At 38.2% G+C, this 17,377-nt stretch overlaps 2 protein-coding genes across 6 annotated transcripts in view; both read left to right on the forward strand.

Moving 5' to 3' along the window:
* The window catches only part of RSBN1 (round spermatid basic protein 1), a 35,747-nt gene extending 23,457 nt beyond the window's left edge, over window positions 1-12,290 (forward strand). Inside the window, exons 5-7 of the mRNA XM_004462980.4 lie at window positions 6,196-6,363; window positions 6,982-7,090; window positions 7,700-12,290. Of these exons, the coding sequence (XP_004463037.1) occupies window positions 6,196-6,363; window positions 6,982-7,090; window positions 7,700-8,173 (751 nt within the window). The 3' untranslated portion in view covers window positions 8,174-12,290. The remainder of the gene's footprint in view (window positions 1-6,195; window positions 6,364-6,981; window positions 7,091-7,699) is intronic.
* A 2,388-nt stretch (window positions 12,291-14,678) lies between these two features.
* Window positions 14,679-17,377, forward strand: part of PHTF1 (putative homeodomain transcription factor 1) — a 96,668-nt gene continuing 93,969 nt past the window's right edge. For 2 of the 5 annotated variants that reach the window (XM_058303017.2, XM_023590103.3), the window contains exons 1-3: window positions 14,686-15,212; window positions 15,509-15,584; window positions 16,359-16,415. In XM_058303017.2, the coding sequence (XP_058159000.1) occupies window positions 15,540-15,584; window positions 16,359-16,415 (102 nt within the window). In that variant the 5' untranslated portion in view covers window positions 14,686-15,212; window positions 15,509-15,539. Of the gene's footprint in view, window positions 15,213-15,508; window positions 15,585-16,072; window positions 16,118-16,358; window positions 16,416-17,377 lie in introns of all 5 variants that reach the window. The other 3 variants (XM_071217191.1, XM_071217192.1, XM_004462983.5) reach the window with 3 other exon arrangements.

Raw genomic sequence — 17,377 nt, forward strand, 5'->3', positions numbered from 1 at the left:
CTGCATTTTTTTTGTTGTTGTTGCATCATCTTGCTGTGTTAGCTCTCCGTGTGGCACCACTTCTGGGCAGGCTGCACTTTTTTCACGCAGGGTGGCTTTCCTTATGGGGCGCACTCCTTGCATGTGGGGCTCCCCTACGTGGGGAACATCCCTGCGTGGCACAGCACTCCTTGCATGCATCAGCACTGCATGTGGGCCAGCTCACCACACGGGTCAGGAGGTCCTGGGTTTAAACCCTGGACCTTCCATGTGTAGGCAGTCGCTTTATCAGTTGAACCAAATCTGCTTCCCAGGATCTTTATTTTAGAGCTTGGGTTTTTTTCTCCCTTGGGTTTGTGTTATATCAAGACACAGCCATATTATTTCTAAATAACTATATAGTTTTCACTTTGTGGTTTATCAGGATACATTTAACCAATTCTTTATTAATGCAAACTGTTCACAATTTTTCAATATAAGCAATAATTTGATGAACGTAACAGTACTCATGATATGCTGGAGCCACTTGTACTGGCTCACAAGAGCCATTTTTTGCATCATTTGTCAACTATGCATTGAGTGATGTCACATTGGTAGTTTCAAGTTGGTCATCTTTTTTTTTTTTAATAAGATTTATTTCTTTCCCTTCACCCCTGCTGTTGTCTGTGTTCTGCATCCATTTTGGTGTGTGTTCTTTTGTCCTCTTCTGCAGTTGTCAGCTGCATGGGAATCTGTGTTTCTTTTTGTTGTGTCATCTTGCTGTGTCAGCTCTCCATGTGTGGGGTGCCATTCCTGGGCAGGCTGAAATTTCTTTTGCGATGGGCGGCTCTCACCATGGGGTGCACTCCTTGCGCGTGGGGCTACCCTACGCGGGGACACCCCTGCATGGCGTGGCATTCCCTGCGCGCGTCAGCACTGCGCGTGGGCCAGCTCCACACGGGTTAAGGAGGCCTGGGGTTTGAACCGCGGACCTCCCATGTGGTAGACGGATGCTCCATCCACTGGGCCAAGTCCGCTTCCCACTTTGGTCATCTTAAGAGTATTTATACAAGGAAATCAGCCCACAAATCAGCTACAAACCAGCCACCACCACTGGTTTAAAGCCAGTCATTAAAACGTGTATCAGCATACCACTGATTGTAAGTGGATAGATAATTGGATGGATGAATGGTTGGTTGGTTTGTTGGGTAGATAATATACTTTTGTGCAAATGCATGTTTTTCTTAGTAGACTCCTTAAAGTAGAATTGCTGGCTCTAGATATATACATTTCTAAATTGACCTCTAGAAATTTACATATTTATACTCCCATCCACGTATTAAAACAATGCCCTTTTCCCTATACCTAGCACTAACTTTTTTTGTAATGTTTATTGACCTGATTGGACAAAAATTTTGTCTCGTTTTAATTTGCTCTTGAGGGCTTTGTATTTTTTGTTATTCCCTTTTAATTTCTTTTATTTCTATTAGGATGTTTTTCATTTTTAAGAATTCCCTATATATTATGAGTATTAACTTTTTTTTTATATTGCAAGTTTTTAAATTTTTTTCTTTTAGCTTTAGTAAGTTTTTTTCCTTTACTCAAAAAGTTTTTATTTATATGTAATCAGTTTCTCTGCAGTTTCTCCTTTAGTAGGTGGCTTGGAAAGGTCTTCCCTCTGTCAGAATTATAAAATATTTACCTACATTTTCTCCTAGTACTTCTGTGATTTCTGCATGTACATATTTAATCTACCTGGAATTGGTTTCCAGTATAGAGGGAGAGATTTAATGTTTTCCAAAGTAGTTAGTCCACTATACCACCATTTATTTAATAATCTCTCATTTCTCTACTTATATCAAGTACCATCCAGTTTTATTTCTCTTGGTAAAAATATTCTTATTCAAAAGCACTTTGAATTAGGGTTTTGATGAATGAATCAGAACTTAAACAGTAATCTCATCTTTTTGTGTGAGTGCTTTTTGTTGAAAATAGTATGTGAGAAGCTGTGCATTTATCAAGGATGCTGCTAATAAAGATGATCTTTGGATTTATGTACCCACTCAAGTTTTAAATTCAAGTAATACATGCACAGAGGTTTTTCTTTTTCTTTTTTTAAAATCAAATAGTATGGTAGGGCTTATAATGAGAAATCCTGCCCATTTCTGATTTTAATGCCCTTTAAAAAAAACAGCTCTGAAAGGGTTTTGACTTCCTGGTATAGTCCCAAAATAATCACTTTTAATTTTTTTTGTTACCTTAGTAACATTAGGTAATATAACTTAAATCTTTCTTGTTTTTTTTAACTATAGAAAGTACTATATGATTCTCTAGTTTGTAAGATAAAGAAGTGGCACTCCTACTTTGCTTTCTCTCTACTCCCTTCTACCTTTTGTCAGATGTTCTTTTACAATGTTGAGGTTAATTCATATTCTGGGGAAGCGGATTTGGCTCAACCGCTAGAGTGTCCGCCTACCACATGGGAGGTCCAGGGTTCAAACCCAGGGCCTCCTGACCCATGTGATGAGCTGGCCCACATGCAGCGCTGATGCGCATAAGGAGTGCTGTGCCATGCAGGGGTATCATCCGCATAGGGGAGCCCTATGCGCAAGGAGTGTGTCCCGTAAGGAGAGCCGCCCAGAGTGAAAAAAGTGCAGCCTGCCTAGGAATGGCGCCCCACACACGGAGAGCTGACACAACAAGATGACGTAACAAAAAGAGACACAGATTCTGGGTGCCACTGCCGCTGACAAGAAGACACAGAAGAATACACAGCAAAAGGACACAGAGAGCAGACAACGGGGGTGGGGTGGGTGGTAGTGAAGGGGAGAGAAATTTTTAAAAAAATCTTAAAATTCATATTCTGCTTTAAAATTGTAATTAGATCTTACATCTTTGTAATAGGTGCATTCTAAAATTTGAAAAGCCCATAAAATGGCATTTATAATATTATGGCTAGGTAAGTTTACTGCAGACCCAACTAGTAAGCTAAAAGTACTATAACATTTCAATGTTAGGTTACCACAGAAAAGGAAGAATATGCAAAAGATTCTTTCTTACATTTCACCAGAATCATGCCACATTTTATTTTGTTTCATATTTGGGGCATACTTTTAAAAAAAGTTATTGTTTTTCCCACAGTTTCTGAAACACTTTTTTTTTTTTTTTACCATATTCCCTAATATCTTCCATCTTCTCACTCACTCATAAGATATATTCCTTTCTTTTGACTTTATCATCTATTTGACTAAGGCTTTCTTAATAGGGCCTCTTTTTGTTCTGAGGTTGTTGGTAGTTGCCCTTTCTCCCTTTCATTCTGTGCTTTTATCGTATTCTCAGATGTTTCCAGTTTCATTCAAACTATCTGCTCTATCAGATCACTTCTTTATCTGGAGATCTTTTGGAGCTTTGTGTTCTCCTGCTTTAATCTGGGTGGCGTTTTTCTCAGTTATCAATCCATGACTTTGATTTAATGTTTTTCTGCATTACCCTGCAGTTTTTGTCTTTCTAGGTTTATTTCCATCTTTTGCTTAAGCACATACTCAAGTAATCTGAGTCATATATCTGAATTTTTTTTTCTGTCATTAAACATGATAGTTTAGTTGGAGTCCAGAGGTTGAATTATCCCTCAGAATTTTTGGAATTGCTTATTGTCTTCTGATGTCTAATATTGTTTATTAGAAATATTAATGCCAGTGTAATTTTTGTCCTTTGTAGGTAATCTATTTTTTTTCTTCTTCAAAAGCTTATAACATCTTCTATTTATCATCAGTATTCTGAAATTTCACAATAATATGTTTAAGTTTGGGTCTTTTCATTCTTATTTTTTAAATCATCCGGTTTGATATTTGTTAGCCCCTTAAAGATTCATGTTTCCTTTCATTTATGGGAATCTTAATTGCTTTGATAATTTCTTCTCCATTTTCTGTTACTTCTCTCAGAAAGTACTATTGATTAGACGGATCTCCTAGTTTGATTATCCTCATAGTTCCTGTTACTTACTTCTTTGCTATTGATTCTGGGATGCTTATTTGACTTTTAGCCTCTAGTCTTTCTTTTGAAATTGTATATTTCAGCAATATTTATTTTGTTCTTTCTCAGTAGTTTCTTTAAATATATGGTAATTCTTGGGTATCCCGTTCATATATAGGAATAAAGCATTGGGCTTACTGGGAGTTCTGCTTTTATGTGGGTATGGCTTATCAAAAAGCAGGTTTCATTTCAAAGTGAATAAGCATAGACACAGACCTTAAGAAACATGGGAAAATGCCAGAGGATTATGTTAGTTCTGTTCAAATGGCAAGTTCAATTTGTTTAGAGAAGAACTTGCAGTTTTTTTGGCTGAAGCTTACCAGTTAGGATGCTTTTGGCTATAAGCAACAAAATCTTGACTCAAATTGGTTCATACAATAGAATATTTATTATTCTGTATGTCATGTAATCCAGAGATTGGCTCCAGGTATTATACAAGTCAGTGGCTCAATGATGTCAAAGAATTAGGACCTTTCCTTCTCTATTCCCTGTCATTTTCTTTGCCTCAGCTTTTCCCTCACACTGCCTGCCTTTATCGTTGCTGGGTGCCTAAAGTAGTTCAAGGCATCACATCTGGATCTGGTTATATCTAGTACAAGAGACTATTTTTTCTTGGACTTATTTCTTAAAAGCTAGGAAACGTTCCAAAAGTCTCCTCAGCAGATTTCCTCTCATGTTATTAGCCAGAATTAGGTCATGCCCATTCCTAAATCAGTCACTGGCTGGCAAGAGGAATTTGCTCACCACAATTTGCCTGGATTCTATTAGGATCTTCTCCTGGAGCTTTCAAATGAGGTCACAAATGGGGTAGGAGCAGATACCTCATCAAAATCAGGGTTCTGTCAGGAGATAAAGAGGAGGGGTGGATGCTGGGTGGGCACCATAGTCTACTCCATGGAGGTGAATACCTGACTGTCCACTTTTCTACTTGCAGTCTACTAAAGGGTCACTGGTTCATTTGCACAATTTCACTTTAGTTCCTTTTTTCTCAGCCTTACTTCATTTCTGTCCATTATCTTCATTATGCCTGGGTCTTTTGAGTCTTAGGCTTCTCCAAGGTCTATTGGGCAGACCTGATGCCTTTTTGGCTGTAGTTTCCTTCTTGTGTTCTTTAGACTTGTGGCTTTTTAGGCTCAATTTTTAAAAAATCCAAGATACTTGTAATCATTTTCCATCTTCTAGAAATATGTTGATAATGCTCATTCACTAATTCATTTCCTTTCATTGCTTTGTTGCTTCTTAGTCATTCCTTTACTATCACATTATAATTGTTTTATTAGAAATTATTTGAGTCCATAAAAAAGACAACAGAATAATATAATAAAGCCCCATGTACTTATCCAATATCAACAATTATCAACTCAGGCCAATTATTTCATCTACATCCCCATCCATTCCCCCTCCCCCTGGCATTTTAGTTTGAAGCCTTTACTTCACTTTCATTTAAATGTGGAAGGGAGAGCATATGGATGCCCAGTTTGCCATTTTGAACAAAATCTAGTAGGATGTTTTGAGAGTTAGAAATGAGGATGACTGAGGGTAAAGAAACATATAGCCTTACACTTTGAATTGTATTTCCTGTTGTTAGACAATGACATTTCATATATTCAAATACTGTGTTTGAGTCTTATCAAAGATACAGCTTCTACTTTATCATGGTCTACAGGAAGAAGAGGGTAACCACGTTAAGAGTTACAATAGAGCAGGGGTTCTTAATCTTTTTTGTTCCACAGACCCCCTTCTCAGAATGTAGCAGCAGATAGTTTTATAAGACTCAGTTAGCGTTGGATCTAACAATTACTGTAATTTCTAAGTAGGGATGAGTGTAAGAGATTTTTTGAGATATGCGAAAACTGTAATGTGATATGAAATGAATACTATTGTAATTTATTGCATACATTCATAAGTGAAGGAAATGCTAGAGTTCAGTGAGAGGTCAGAGAAAAAAAAGTAAGTTGATTTTTTTTCAATTCAAACCCATGGACCTCCTGAAATCAAGGGGTCTATGGACCCCTGGTTAAGAACCCCTCCAGTGTAGTGTGTTAAATACTAATGCTCAAAATCAATGAACCCATTTTAGAACTTATTCAAATGTGATACTTCAGCATAATTGTTCATCTTACTGCTATTCTTACAAATATACTTATTATATATAACAATATATTATTTTTCTCTTCTTTCATTTCACAATCAAATCATCTCTAGATCAATGAATGAAATAAAAAATCTCCAGTACCTACCTCGGACCAGTGAACCCCGTGAAGTCCTCTTTGAAGATAGGACAAGAGCTCATGCTGATCATGTTGGTCAGGGGTTTGACTGGCAGAGTACGGCTGCTGTTGGGGTTTTGAAAGCTGTACAGTTTGGCGAATGGTAAGTTAATGGAACTGATTTGCAAGGTTAGTTAACATTGTCTCAGAAAATGTGGACTCTATTAAAAAAAATTGGGTCCTTATTTTAAGCTTGGTATAAGAGGTTAACTTACTTTTAAAGACTCCATTTTTGCATTGGTTTTCATATTTATGACTTCTATATTACAGTAGACTTTTATCTGACCTTTTTTCCCCCTCTACTTTGAAAACTGGATGGTATGATATTTATGTGGCTGAGACATGCTACTACACTGCAGTCTATTCTGATGATAACATTATAGGGTGGTGTGGAAATGGCGGGGCAAAGGGGTAGAAGGACTGCAAATGCAAACTAGTTTTGAATTAAAACTATTTGTTTTTACGCTGTTGTTTTAATTTTGCTACAACTAATCTGATTTTCGTGGTGGGTTTTGTTTTTTTTTGTTTTTCCTTCTAAAAGCTTTACTTGTGTTAAATGTTTTAAGTTTGGCTAAAAAAGCAAATGTATACTTAGTTTTTTGTAGCTATGCATCTATTCCTCTGCTAGTAGTAACATTTCCAGGAAGAGGAAAATTAAAATTTGCCATCATTTTCCATTGTGAGATGCTTGTTCCTAAAACTTAAATTTTGTTAATCTTAGGAGTGACCAACCTCGCATAACCAAAGACGTGATTTGTTTTCATGCTGAGGATTTTACTGATGTTGTACAGAGACTTCAGTTAGACCTTCATGAACCTCCAGTTTCCCAGGTAACAACAACTACTTTTTTATCATTTATCTTTACCCATTTATTTTGCATTCTTTTGAAGTAGAATATATGGGATAATTTAATTTTATTACAAATAAAGGCTGTGTTTGTGGGGTGACAAAAACTGTTTAAAGCAGAGCTTCCCAAGCAGAATGCTTGAGATTGCTTCAATCTGTGTGATAATAGGTGGGCCTGGGATGGTCACAGGCCCAGGGTAACTGGGATGGTCAGTCCTGGCCTGGAGCAGTTTTAGCTGTTAATCCCACTGTATCATGTGCCCTCACCTGCAGAGGTTGAAGGGCCTTGAGGGAGAAGATAAAATGTTGCTCTTAGGTGTGGCAGTGAATATTGATATTTAGCTGTACTTGAAATACTTATTTAAATGTTTCCCTGGATTATCCTGGCTTTTAACTTGTACTTTGTTACTGGAGAAGTAGTAAAATATGAGGAAAAATGTTTTCCAAGTATTACTGGAAATTTTAGGAAGTTCTATTACATTTAGTATTACTTTGATTATTATAACCTACTGTTTTCTGTGCTAATTATAATATTTCATTTGCCTAAATTATTACATTTTTTAAGTCCCATACACCTTTTTTCCTCTCTCCAGTGTGTACAGTGGGTGGATGAAGCTAAACTAAACCAAATGAGGCGGGAAGGTATTCGTTATGCTAGAATTCAGCTATGCGACAATGATATCTACTTCATCCCTAGAAATGTCATTCATCAGTTCAAAACAGTGTCTGCAGTGTGCAGCTTAGCCTGGCATATAAGGCTTAAACAGTACCACCCTATTGTGGAAGCCACTCAAAACACAGAAAGCAATTCTAACGTGGACTGTGGTTTACCTGGAAAGCGAGAATTAGAAGTTGACTCCCAGTGTGTGAGAATAAAAACTGAATCTGAAGAAACATGCACAGAGATGCAGCTTTCAACAACTGCTTCATCGTCCTTCTCACCTTCATCAGAACTTAACCTTCAGCAAGATCAGATGACTCAGCCTCTTCCAGCTTTAAAGGTGGAAAGTAGACTGGAATCTGACCAGCAACATAATCTGCAGGAACATTCAAGCACTCCTGTGTAATATGTACATATTCAAACACATTTTTTAACTTTTTAAAATTTTGATGTGAAGTTATAGTTTTATAACTGGCTTAAGTTAAGTTTTATTGGAGAAATCTTGCCTATAATTCTATAAAGAGAAATGACATTCCACAAATGTCAAGCATATCTTTTTTACACAGATTATGCAAAAGTTAAGAGTTGTATCTTATCCCGTTAGTACAGTATGTAATAGTGGGTCTGCTGCTACTTTCTGTTTTAAGGTGTGAGGTAACAATTCAATCTCTTCTTTAAATCAAAATGAGAATTTTCTGGAATAACAGATTCTTATTTGGTAAATTGTCCACTTCCCATAATTTTATCTTGCCTTGGTTCTTGCCATATTTGCTGCTTTTATAATAGAATATCAGATTTATGACTTTGTACTTGTGTCTTTATGGCACAGGTTCAATTTCTACAGTAAAAATGGCATAGGTTGCAGGGAAGAGTTCCTGCATCTTGTACGTGGGCAAGTAAGTTATCTAGTTCCAACCATAAAGAACAAATAGTTTCTAAGGAAAATTCAGTGATTCTCTGGTTTCTTAACACAAGAGAAAGCATAGCACTTTTGATCCAAACTGTCTTTTTTGTATGTTATTTAAAGCCCAGTGGATATTTCAATTAAAAAAAAAATCTAAAGATGAATAGTCCTTGGTCATTCATTATCCATGGTTCATTAATCCCTTCTAGAATACATGGTAACTATAGAAGATATTTTGGGTAAAAGATAATGTTGACATGATAGTCTGTTGCTCTGCTTCCTAGCATCCTCACATTTCATGTAGACACCTTTGCTTCCTAAACTGATCACGAGTATCAAACTTAAATAATAATATCAATCTTTCTGATGAGGCTACCATGTTCTGGGCATAAACTTAAGACAAACTATTCTTGTTACCTGGCATCATCCTCTTCATGATCTATCTAATTCACAGTTTTAACTGGTGAATACCTGGGTTTATTCACTATCACTGTGTTGCTACTTTCTGATAAGGAATATGGCGCTAGCCTTCATCCCAGAGTTTTAGGTAGCCTAATGCTTATTAATGCCTGAATACTTTTTAAAACTTTTAAACAGGCACTGTTTATGTAGCTGGTGTGGTCTTTCTGTTATTTTAGAATGTTAATGTGATACACATTTTACTTTCTCTTAGCTAATAATACAGTAGGTCTTTTGTTTAATAAAGGAAGAGTATTCCCCACACCTAAGACCAGATTCTTGTTATCTACCTGGTTATAGTGCAATTTGGAGATTTTTTTTCCTGAAGGGTGAGATTTTTGGAGCATTTAAATTAACATAGGCAAAAAAGATGCTGCTTTATTATGTCTGTCACCATAAAAACTTAGCTGCATCTTTTGAAATATCAAATATGAATTTTCTCTAAAAGATTCTGAAATAGGTTAAATCTTATATAAATATTACTTTGTGCAATATTGTTGTGTAGTTAAATGCATATTAGCAAAGTATAGAGGTCACTGTGTAAACCGATAGAAAAGTAACCATCAGCAAATACTGCAGTGATTAGTTAGAATCTGTATTATTCCTTATATATATGTATATGTATGTATTCTTTGTTAAAAGGATGAAGACAAATAGAGAAACATTTCAATGTAAACCATTTATGAATTGGAAGTGATGTTGGTTTTAGTTATCCTTGTAAATAAGGTAATTAGAATGGTATGAAAGGTAATGTGATTATTGCAGGGGTGTTTTTAAATCTTGGGTGTAAATTCTAGTTTATCAAGACTAGCATTTAAGGGACCTGCCTTTGAGGGTGTTTTTTGTTTTGTTATTTCTGGGTGGGAAGGGGGGAAGGTTTAATTACAAAGTATATAGGTTTGGGTTATTTCTTGTTTTTGTTTTTCTGTCCAGAAGAATTTCATAGAGCGTTACCAGGCTGTGCAAAGTAAAATTCTTCTCAGGCAACATTTGCTTTTTAAAGTAATCATGAAGAGCAAGGTTGTTAAAGCAAAAAGTTCTTTATTTTGATTTTTCTTGTCTTCCAAGATCCGATTCCCCCATCTCCCACTTGCCATCCAGCAGATGCCATCTGTCATCTAAGCTGGTCACTGCTAATAAACAAGACTGTCTCCTGACAGCCAGCACTGTGTATTAATCACTCAGGAACCAGCGGATCTGCAAAGACCTTATAATCAAAAGCAAATGCCCATTTTCCTTTTATAAAACATTTTACCCTCACCTCCAATATAAACACATTAAAGGAGTATAAAATGTTTTAAATCATGTACTAATAAATTCATTGTATGTTAGAATTGCAATAGAATGGAGAGAGAAACATTTAGCTAGTAATATATATCCAGACATTCTGAATGTCCTTTGTGAGTATTAGATTTTAATAGCATGCTTTAAAGACTGATGACTATAAAAGTGGCAGTTTTGAGTTTCTTACTGCTTTCAAAGCTGTATCCTAGTTTAGTGATACAAATGATTGCAACTTTTCTAAATCATTAAATTATTTGGTCTGGTAGAGTGAGGCATGGAGCAATCTGGCATCTTCTGATTTGTAAAGTAGTGATGGCAGTGAAGTTGTAACAAATTTAAGCTGATCTTCATTTCTGGTATATCATCTATTGTGCCAACTCTTTGAGATTACTTGCAAAATGTGGCTACGAGTTTTAGTATTTTGTGGAGCAGAGGGGTATTTTAAAAATATGCTTATGGATAGGATACAATAAATGAATATTCCTAACTTAGTGACTAGAATGATTTTATGATATCCATTAAAAATGCCAAATGCCTTCCCCCTGCCCCAGAAGTCATTCTCCAATTACCAAGAAATGCTAGGAGTAGGATTATGATTCAAAAAGGAATCGCAAATTCATAAAGCAATAATAATAAAAACCTACATTATTAGTTCTCTGCCACAGTTTTACGTTTTTAAAAATGAACTCCTAGGCTTGACTGTACCTTTAATTTGCTTATTCAGAACTTAGAATTTATTTAGTTGGTACTTTATAATTTTTAATTAAAGACATTTGAAAAGTTCTCTTTCCTCTAAGAGATGTTTGAAACATCAGTTGACTAATAGTACAAGGTCTTGTAAGGGGAAAAAGGAGCTTATTAGATAAAATTCTTTACACCTTAGGAAAAATGTCTTGCATCAGTCTTAATAGGCAGAAAGTTCACACTTAACAATGACTGGGGAAACTTTTGCTTATTGCTTTTCCCTATATAAACTGTCTAGAATGCAAGATAATATAGGAACATGATTCTAAAATCCAAGTAAACTTTTAGTGAATATATTGTTGATCATTAACGTTAGCCCATTATATTTGATCTCTATTTTCCATTAAAATTTATTTGCATTTATACCTTTAGGATAATTGAGTCTGTGTCTCTCTAATCTATTTTGTCAAATGCTACAGGTTAGAAAAAGATCCTTTCACTAGCACATGTCAGAAGTTCACATCTGTGCTAGAATTATTTTTTTAAACAGGTAGCTGAATTTATTGGTCATGAAGGTAGGTAGAGAAAATGCACAAGACAAATGTTTTTCTTTAGTACCTAAGGGACCTATCCTCATTCTGAAAGCCTGTTACTTTAAAAGCAAGTATCTCTCCATAAATATGATGACCTTCCATTTACTTCATACATTTTTTAGGATCCACTTGTGCATGTAGTTGAGGAGACCACTGTCTCTTAATATAGCACTTTTCAATTCTAAAGAAATACTTATGTACTACTTCTATCACATGTTGTAAATTTTCATGTAATAGTGTTTTCTGTGACTAAACTCCATTTTGACTGGCAGCTAAGACTTTTTTTCCTGTGGCTTTAATTTATCTAAGAGGTCTTTGCATATAGATGAAATGTATAATTTGCCTGGCGGACTATTTTTGCGTTGTGTGGCCTTAGTTTATTGACATTAACAAGTGTTTTAAAAAAGGTTTTTAATGAATAGTCTTAAATCTAAATTTGTGTGAATAATAACCCTTTTAACACAGTGCTTTTTTTGTAGCTGTCTAAGTGTGTTATATTGTTAAGCTATTTCTTTGTAAAATAGGACAATGGAATGCATAGAGGTTTTTTTTTCCCTGTAAAGTATTTTTTTAATAAACAAAGTCTGATTTGTCCTTTACTGATGTTTCATCACAAAATGAATAGCACACATATAAGTGAATTCTAGATACCTGGAACCTGATTTTTTATTATTATTTTTATTTTTCTCCCCTCTCCCCCCGCCCCCAACCAGTTGTCTGCTCTCTGTGTTCATTTGCTGTGTGTTCTTCTGAATCCGCTTGTATTCTTGTCAGCGGCACCCAATCTCTGTCTCTTTTCATTGCATCATCTTGCTGTGTCAGTACTCAGTGTGTGGCGCCAATCCTGGGCAGGCTGCACTTTTTTGTGCTGGGCGCTCTCTTTATGGGGTGCACTCCTTGCACGTGGGGCTCCCCTACACAGGGGACACCCTTGCGTGGCACCGCACTCCTTGGGTGCATCAGCGCTGCGTGTGGGCCAGCTCATCACATGGGTGAGGAGGCCCTGGGTTTGAACCTTGGACCTCCCATGTGGTAGGCGGACGCCCCATCCCGTTGGGCCAAATCTGCTTCCTTGGAACCTGATTTTAGGGTATGAATTTCCAGTTCTTTTAGGTCTCCAATATTTTCTAATATTTTAGAAAATCTTGTGACTTTTCTTAACTAAGAGAAAGGTTGTAGATGTCTGGGGAAAATTCTATCCATATTAGGTTCAACAAGTGTTTGGGAAGAAGGAAAATTACATTGGCATTTGTGGAGTTATGCCTGCTATTAAGTTGGTTTATATTTACTTGTGAAAGGTCAGTCTTAAATTTTCTTTCTGATGATACAGGTATTTCTTAAAGTACATGCAGTATTAGTTAATGAAGGTGGTGTATAGACTTTTCAGATATCATTGATGTATTAAGTGACACAACATAATGGATTTCTTTTAATCAACAGGTTTTCATTTGAACCTTTTTAAATTGAGGTACCTGTTCTAGGCACTGATAGTACTTGGTTCTAATTAGTAACTGCTGTGAGCCAGGCTAATTTATATGATGGTATCTCATTTAATCCTTGCAGCCTTTAGTAAGAAGGCAATTGTTTCCATAATACAGGTGAGAAAACAAGCTTGGTAGGTTGAGTAACTTGCCTAAAATCACATAGCTCTTTAGTGGGAGCAGGGACTTGAATGCAGTTCTGGGTTCAGAGATCCGGCTTTGGTTCAGTGGCAACTTCGGAATGCCCTGAAATTTGTAACAGGGCCCCTGAAAAATGGTTTACCGCTTACTACTATTTCCTATTATGCCTTAACTGATTTATTTCCTTTATACACTGGCCAAAAAGCCTTTTGTGCACCAAACAATGAAATATAATGATTTGTTATTAAAATGGGTCTTAAAGCAAATATGTAGATTTACAAAACATGACTTTTTTATTTCATCCAGGGTTTTGTTTTTTTTTAAAGTTAGACATTTTTTCTTTAAACCCATCAGAATTGTAATGTTTAGTTCTTAAGGAAGGGAAGAGTTGTCAAGAAGCAAAAGCAGAAAAGAAACTACTGCCAACGTGCAAGGTAAGAAATCCAGTCTGGGTAGAATAATGATATTACAAATTAGTCCTCTTTGGGTTACTTTATCTTGTTCAGTTATGTGGATAACTTGCAAGTTAACGCTGATTTTATGTCTGTAAACATTTAGCATCTTGCCTCTTAGGCTTCTCAAGTAGTAGCTATTCTAATCAGCATCAATGATTATTAGACCCGAGGCTACATTAGACCCTAGGCAAGCAGGCACACTGCCTTAAGTGAGGTAAGGAAAATGACCATTAGGGGCCAGGGCTCCATTAATGGCCAGAAGTGTTGAGGGGAGGAAGAAAGTGGCTTCAAAGCTCTATTAACGTATTAAGTATTCAGTTTAGGGTGCAACCATTCCTTTCCCCTGGCCTCTTTCAGTTTGCTTGAAGACTTAATCTATTCTAGGATTAACCTAAGGCTTAACTGCCACCACCTTCCCCTATTCTCAATTGGGTAAAGACCCCTGGGATTATCCCAGGCCTTATCCTTCCTCCCCCTTTACCCTGAAGGTTGAAATCCCAGAGCTGTTGAGAGGGAGGGAGTCTAACCTGCAGACCGTCAGGCCCTTCGTCCCAGGACAGCGTAAATTCATGCCAACATTCGTTCATTCAACCAATACTGAGAACCGATGTGCTAAATCTGTGCTAGGCCCCGGCCTCTGACCTCATGGAGGCCACAGACCCCTGGGGAAGGCCGACCTTAAATAATGGGACACAAACTTGTAAACTGCAATAAGTGCTACAAAGAAGCGAATAGGAAGTATTAGAATGGTAGGACGGACCTCCGTTAGACCGATGGATGGCAATGTCCGTTCTGAGGAAGTGACCCTGAAGCTGGGACCTGAAGGGCGAGCCCCGCCGCCCCACCCCGGGCCTGCACCGCCGCCCCACCCCGGGCCTGCACCGCGGCGCGGCTGGAAGGCCGAGGCCAGGGGCGGAGCCACCCTCGCCGGCAAACCCGGAAGGCGGAAGCCGCGGCGGCCCGCGACGGCGTGCGGCGCTGCTCGGCGGCCCGGGCCAGCTGAGTCACCCGCGAGCGAGCGTGCGCCCCCCGCCGCAGCCCTGCCTCCGGGCCAGGGGCCGCACTGGCCCCTCCCGGCTGGGCCCAGAGTCCTGCTGTCGCCGTAAGGACTGGCGGCCTAGCCGAGAGCTAACAGCCTTTTCACTTTTTGGCCCTCTTCCCCCGCTTCATTTTTTTGCCTCTTTGTCGGTCCGGGGACCCCGCAGGTCAGCCTCGGCGGGCGCGGTTCCTGTGGCAACTGACTGCCGCCTGGGAGCTGCGCGGCCCGCTCCCTCCGACGCCCGGCGCCCTCCGCGGTCTCCATGGTAACGGCCCCGCCGGCGTCTCGGCCTCCCCGGGAGGATGCGGGTTGCGCGGCCCGCGGCTTCGCCCCGACCCCGCGGCCAGGCCGGGGCCACTGAGGAAGGAGGTCCCGGCTGGCGGATTTAGGGACGACGGACAGCAGGTGAGAGCGGGGCGCTGGGGGCCGAGAGGGAGGGCGCGCGTCAGCTCCAGCCACCGCTCCTCTCCTCCCCCTTCCCTGCAGCCATCAACACATGCAAAATACCAGAGATTGCCCCAGTCGCCTCTGCGCCAGATTTTGTTGTTGTTGTTATTTCTTTCTTTCTGGCAAACAGCCGGAGACAGAGACAGTCAGCTGCTGCTCATGGAGAGGCTGGGAGAAGCGGTTTTCGACCTACCCAAACGGGGAGGGTGCCCCTCTGCAGCCGGACTCACGGAATGGTTTTCCTTCATTTTCAGTGAAATCCCATTTCCCTGGCTGGAGACACAGATGGCCTCAAATGAGAGAGATGCTATATCCTGGTACCAAAAGAAGGTAATGCCAGTATTTTTCTATTTGTAAAGCATAGTTCTGCAAAATTTTCTCTGAGTTTGATAGTGTCAGGTGTTATTATATCTCTCTCAATATAGATGGGGAAAAAAACCCAAAAACGATGGCTAGGTCATTATATCTTTTAAACCTAGTTCCAGGTCCCGGGTTACGATTTTCACGTCACCTCTCTTTTAGGGCTTGCATACACAACGCCAGGGCAAATGCATTGAAAGTTTGCTCCTGTTCAAACCTCTGTTTTTTAAAGGTCATGAAGCCGTTATTTGTACAGCGCAGATTGGTATTGTCAATAATCTTATTGAGCTGTGGTTGCCTTAAAAAAATTTTTTTTATTAACTTCTCCATGGTCCCAAGTAGAAACTGTACATTTTGAGCCCTAACTCCCTATTCCCTACCCCCATCCCATCCCTGGTACCCTATATTCTAGATTCTGACTCTGTGAGTTTGTGTTGTTGCCTTTTATTCCTCTCTAGTTTTCCTTTTGCTGTTTTCCTTAAGAAGTGGAAATATCTTTTAAGGTAATATTTAATTTGAAGTACTTTGAGCTTTGCGTTTTAACTTTTATATCCAGCTATTTTAGAGTTTTTAAGGAAACAGTCCTTAGAAATACTAATTTATTCTAACTTTGAGAAGCACATTCATTTTCCAGATATCATACTGATACTTACTAATTTTATTACTTTTGTGAAGATTGACTGAAATATAAGGGTAAATGTAAGGATTTCTTTTGCATTTTTAAATTGCTGCTCCCTGTTTCAGATTGGAGCATATGATCAGCAGATATGGGAAAAGTCAATCGAACAGACGCAGATTAAGGTAAATTGATATCATTTATCCTAGCTTTATTTCATTAATTTGAAGAGTGGATTGTACTTCTTGTTATTTTTTATGAGGTACTGGGGATCAAACCTGGGACTTGGTATATGGAAAGCAGGCACTCAACCACTTGGACTACATAACTCTCTCAATGTACTTACTTTTTATCTGAATTCGTATCCAGCAAGAATGGCATTCTTTATTCTTTGAAAAGTATAAGAAAACAAAATATAAGCATAATGATAAACTGACCTTTGGCCTTAGTATCAAGGAAACAAAGGAATGGTTGGGGCTATAAGGAATTGGAGAGTAAATGTCCCATACAGCTTGGGCTCTGGTTACTTAACACTGGCCCATTTTTGCCATGTGATAATGCAGACCCAATAATTGCCAGAGTTTCAGATTTTTTCAAGAGAAGCTAAAATATGCTTTTTATGTAAAATTTTGAAAAATTTAGAAGGGTTTTTTTTTTTTTTTTTTTTTTTTAACTGTGCAAGCCAAATGAAATCCATTCGTGACCTGAATCCTGTCTCTGGGCTCCTACTTTTTAAGTCACTGGTTTAGCATATGGTCTTAAGTTGTTTTGTTTTTTTTTAGGTTCCTAAAGTTGTTTTTACACTATTCATATAACTGAGTAGATTCTTTGGGAATTTTTCATGCTAACTAAGCAACCAAAAACTGATGTATAATTCAGAATGCCAATGTATTATAACTTTATAATAGGAGAGAGAAAGGGTTAAATAAACTTGTGTATTCGTAGGTCAGGGTTGTGGGGTCAAGATGTATAGGGGAACAAATTAGTCATGGAAAGGTTACTTGGTAACCAGATGTAAGTGGATAGTCTCGAAAGATGTAGAAAAGACTAAAGAACCATCTCTGTTCCTTAAAAGAATGTATCTCTACAGACTTTGATACTTAGATCTGCCAAAGCAGTTTCTCACTTTTTTGAAAAGTTCTGAATA

Source organism: Dasypus novemcinctus, chromosome 9 (assembly GCF_030445035.2).
Source record: "Dasypus novemcinctus isolate mDasNov1 chromosome 9, mDasNov1.1.hap2, whole genome shotgun sequence".
NCBI lineage: Eukaryota > Metazoa > Chordata > Mammalia > Cingulata > Dasypodidae > Dasypus > Dasypus novemcinctus.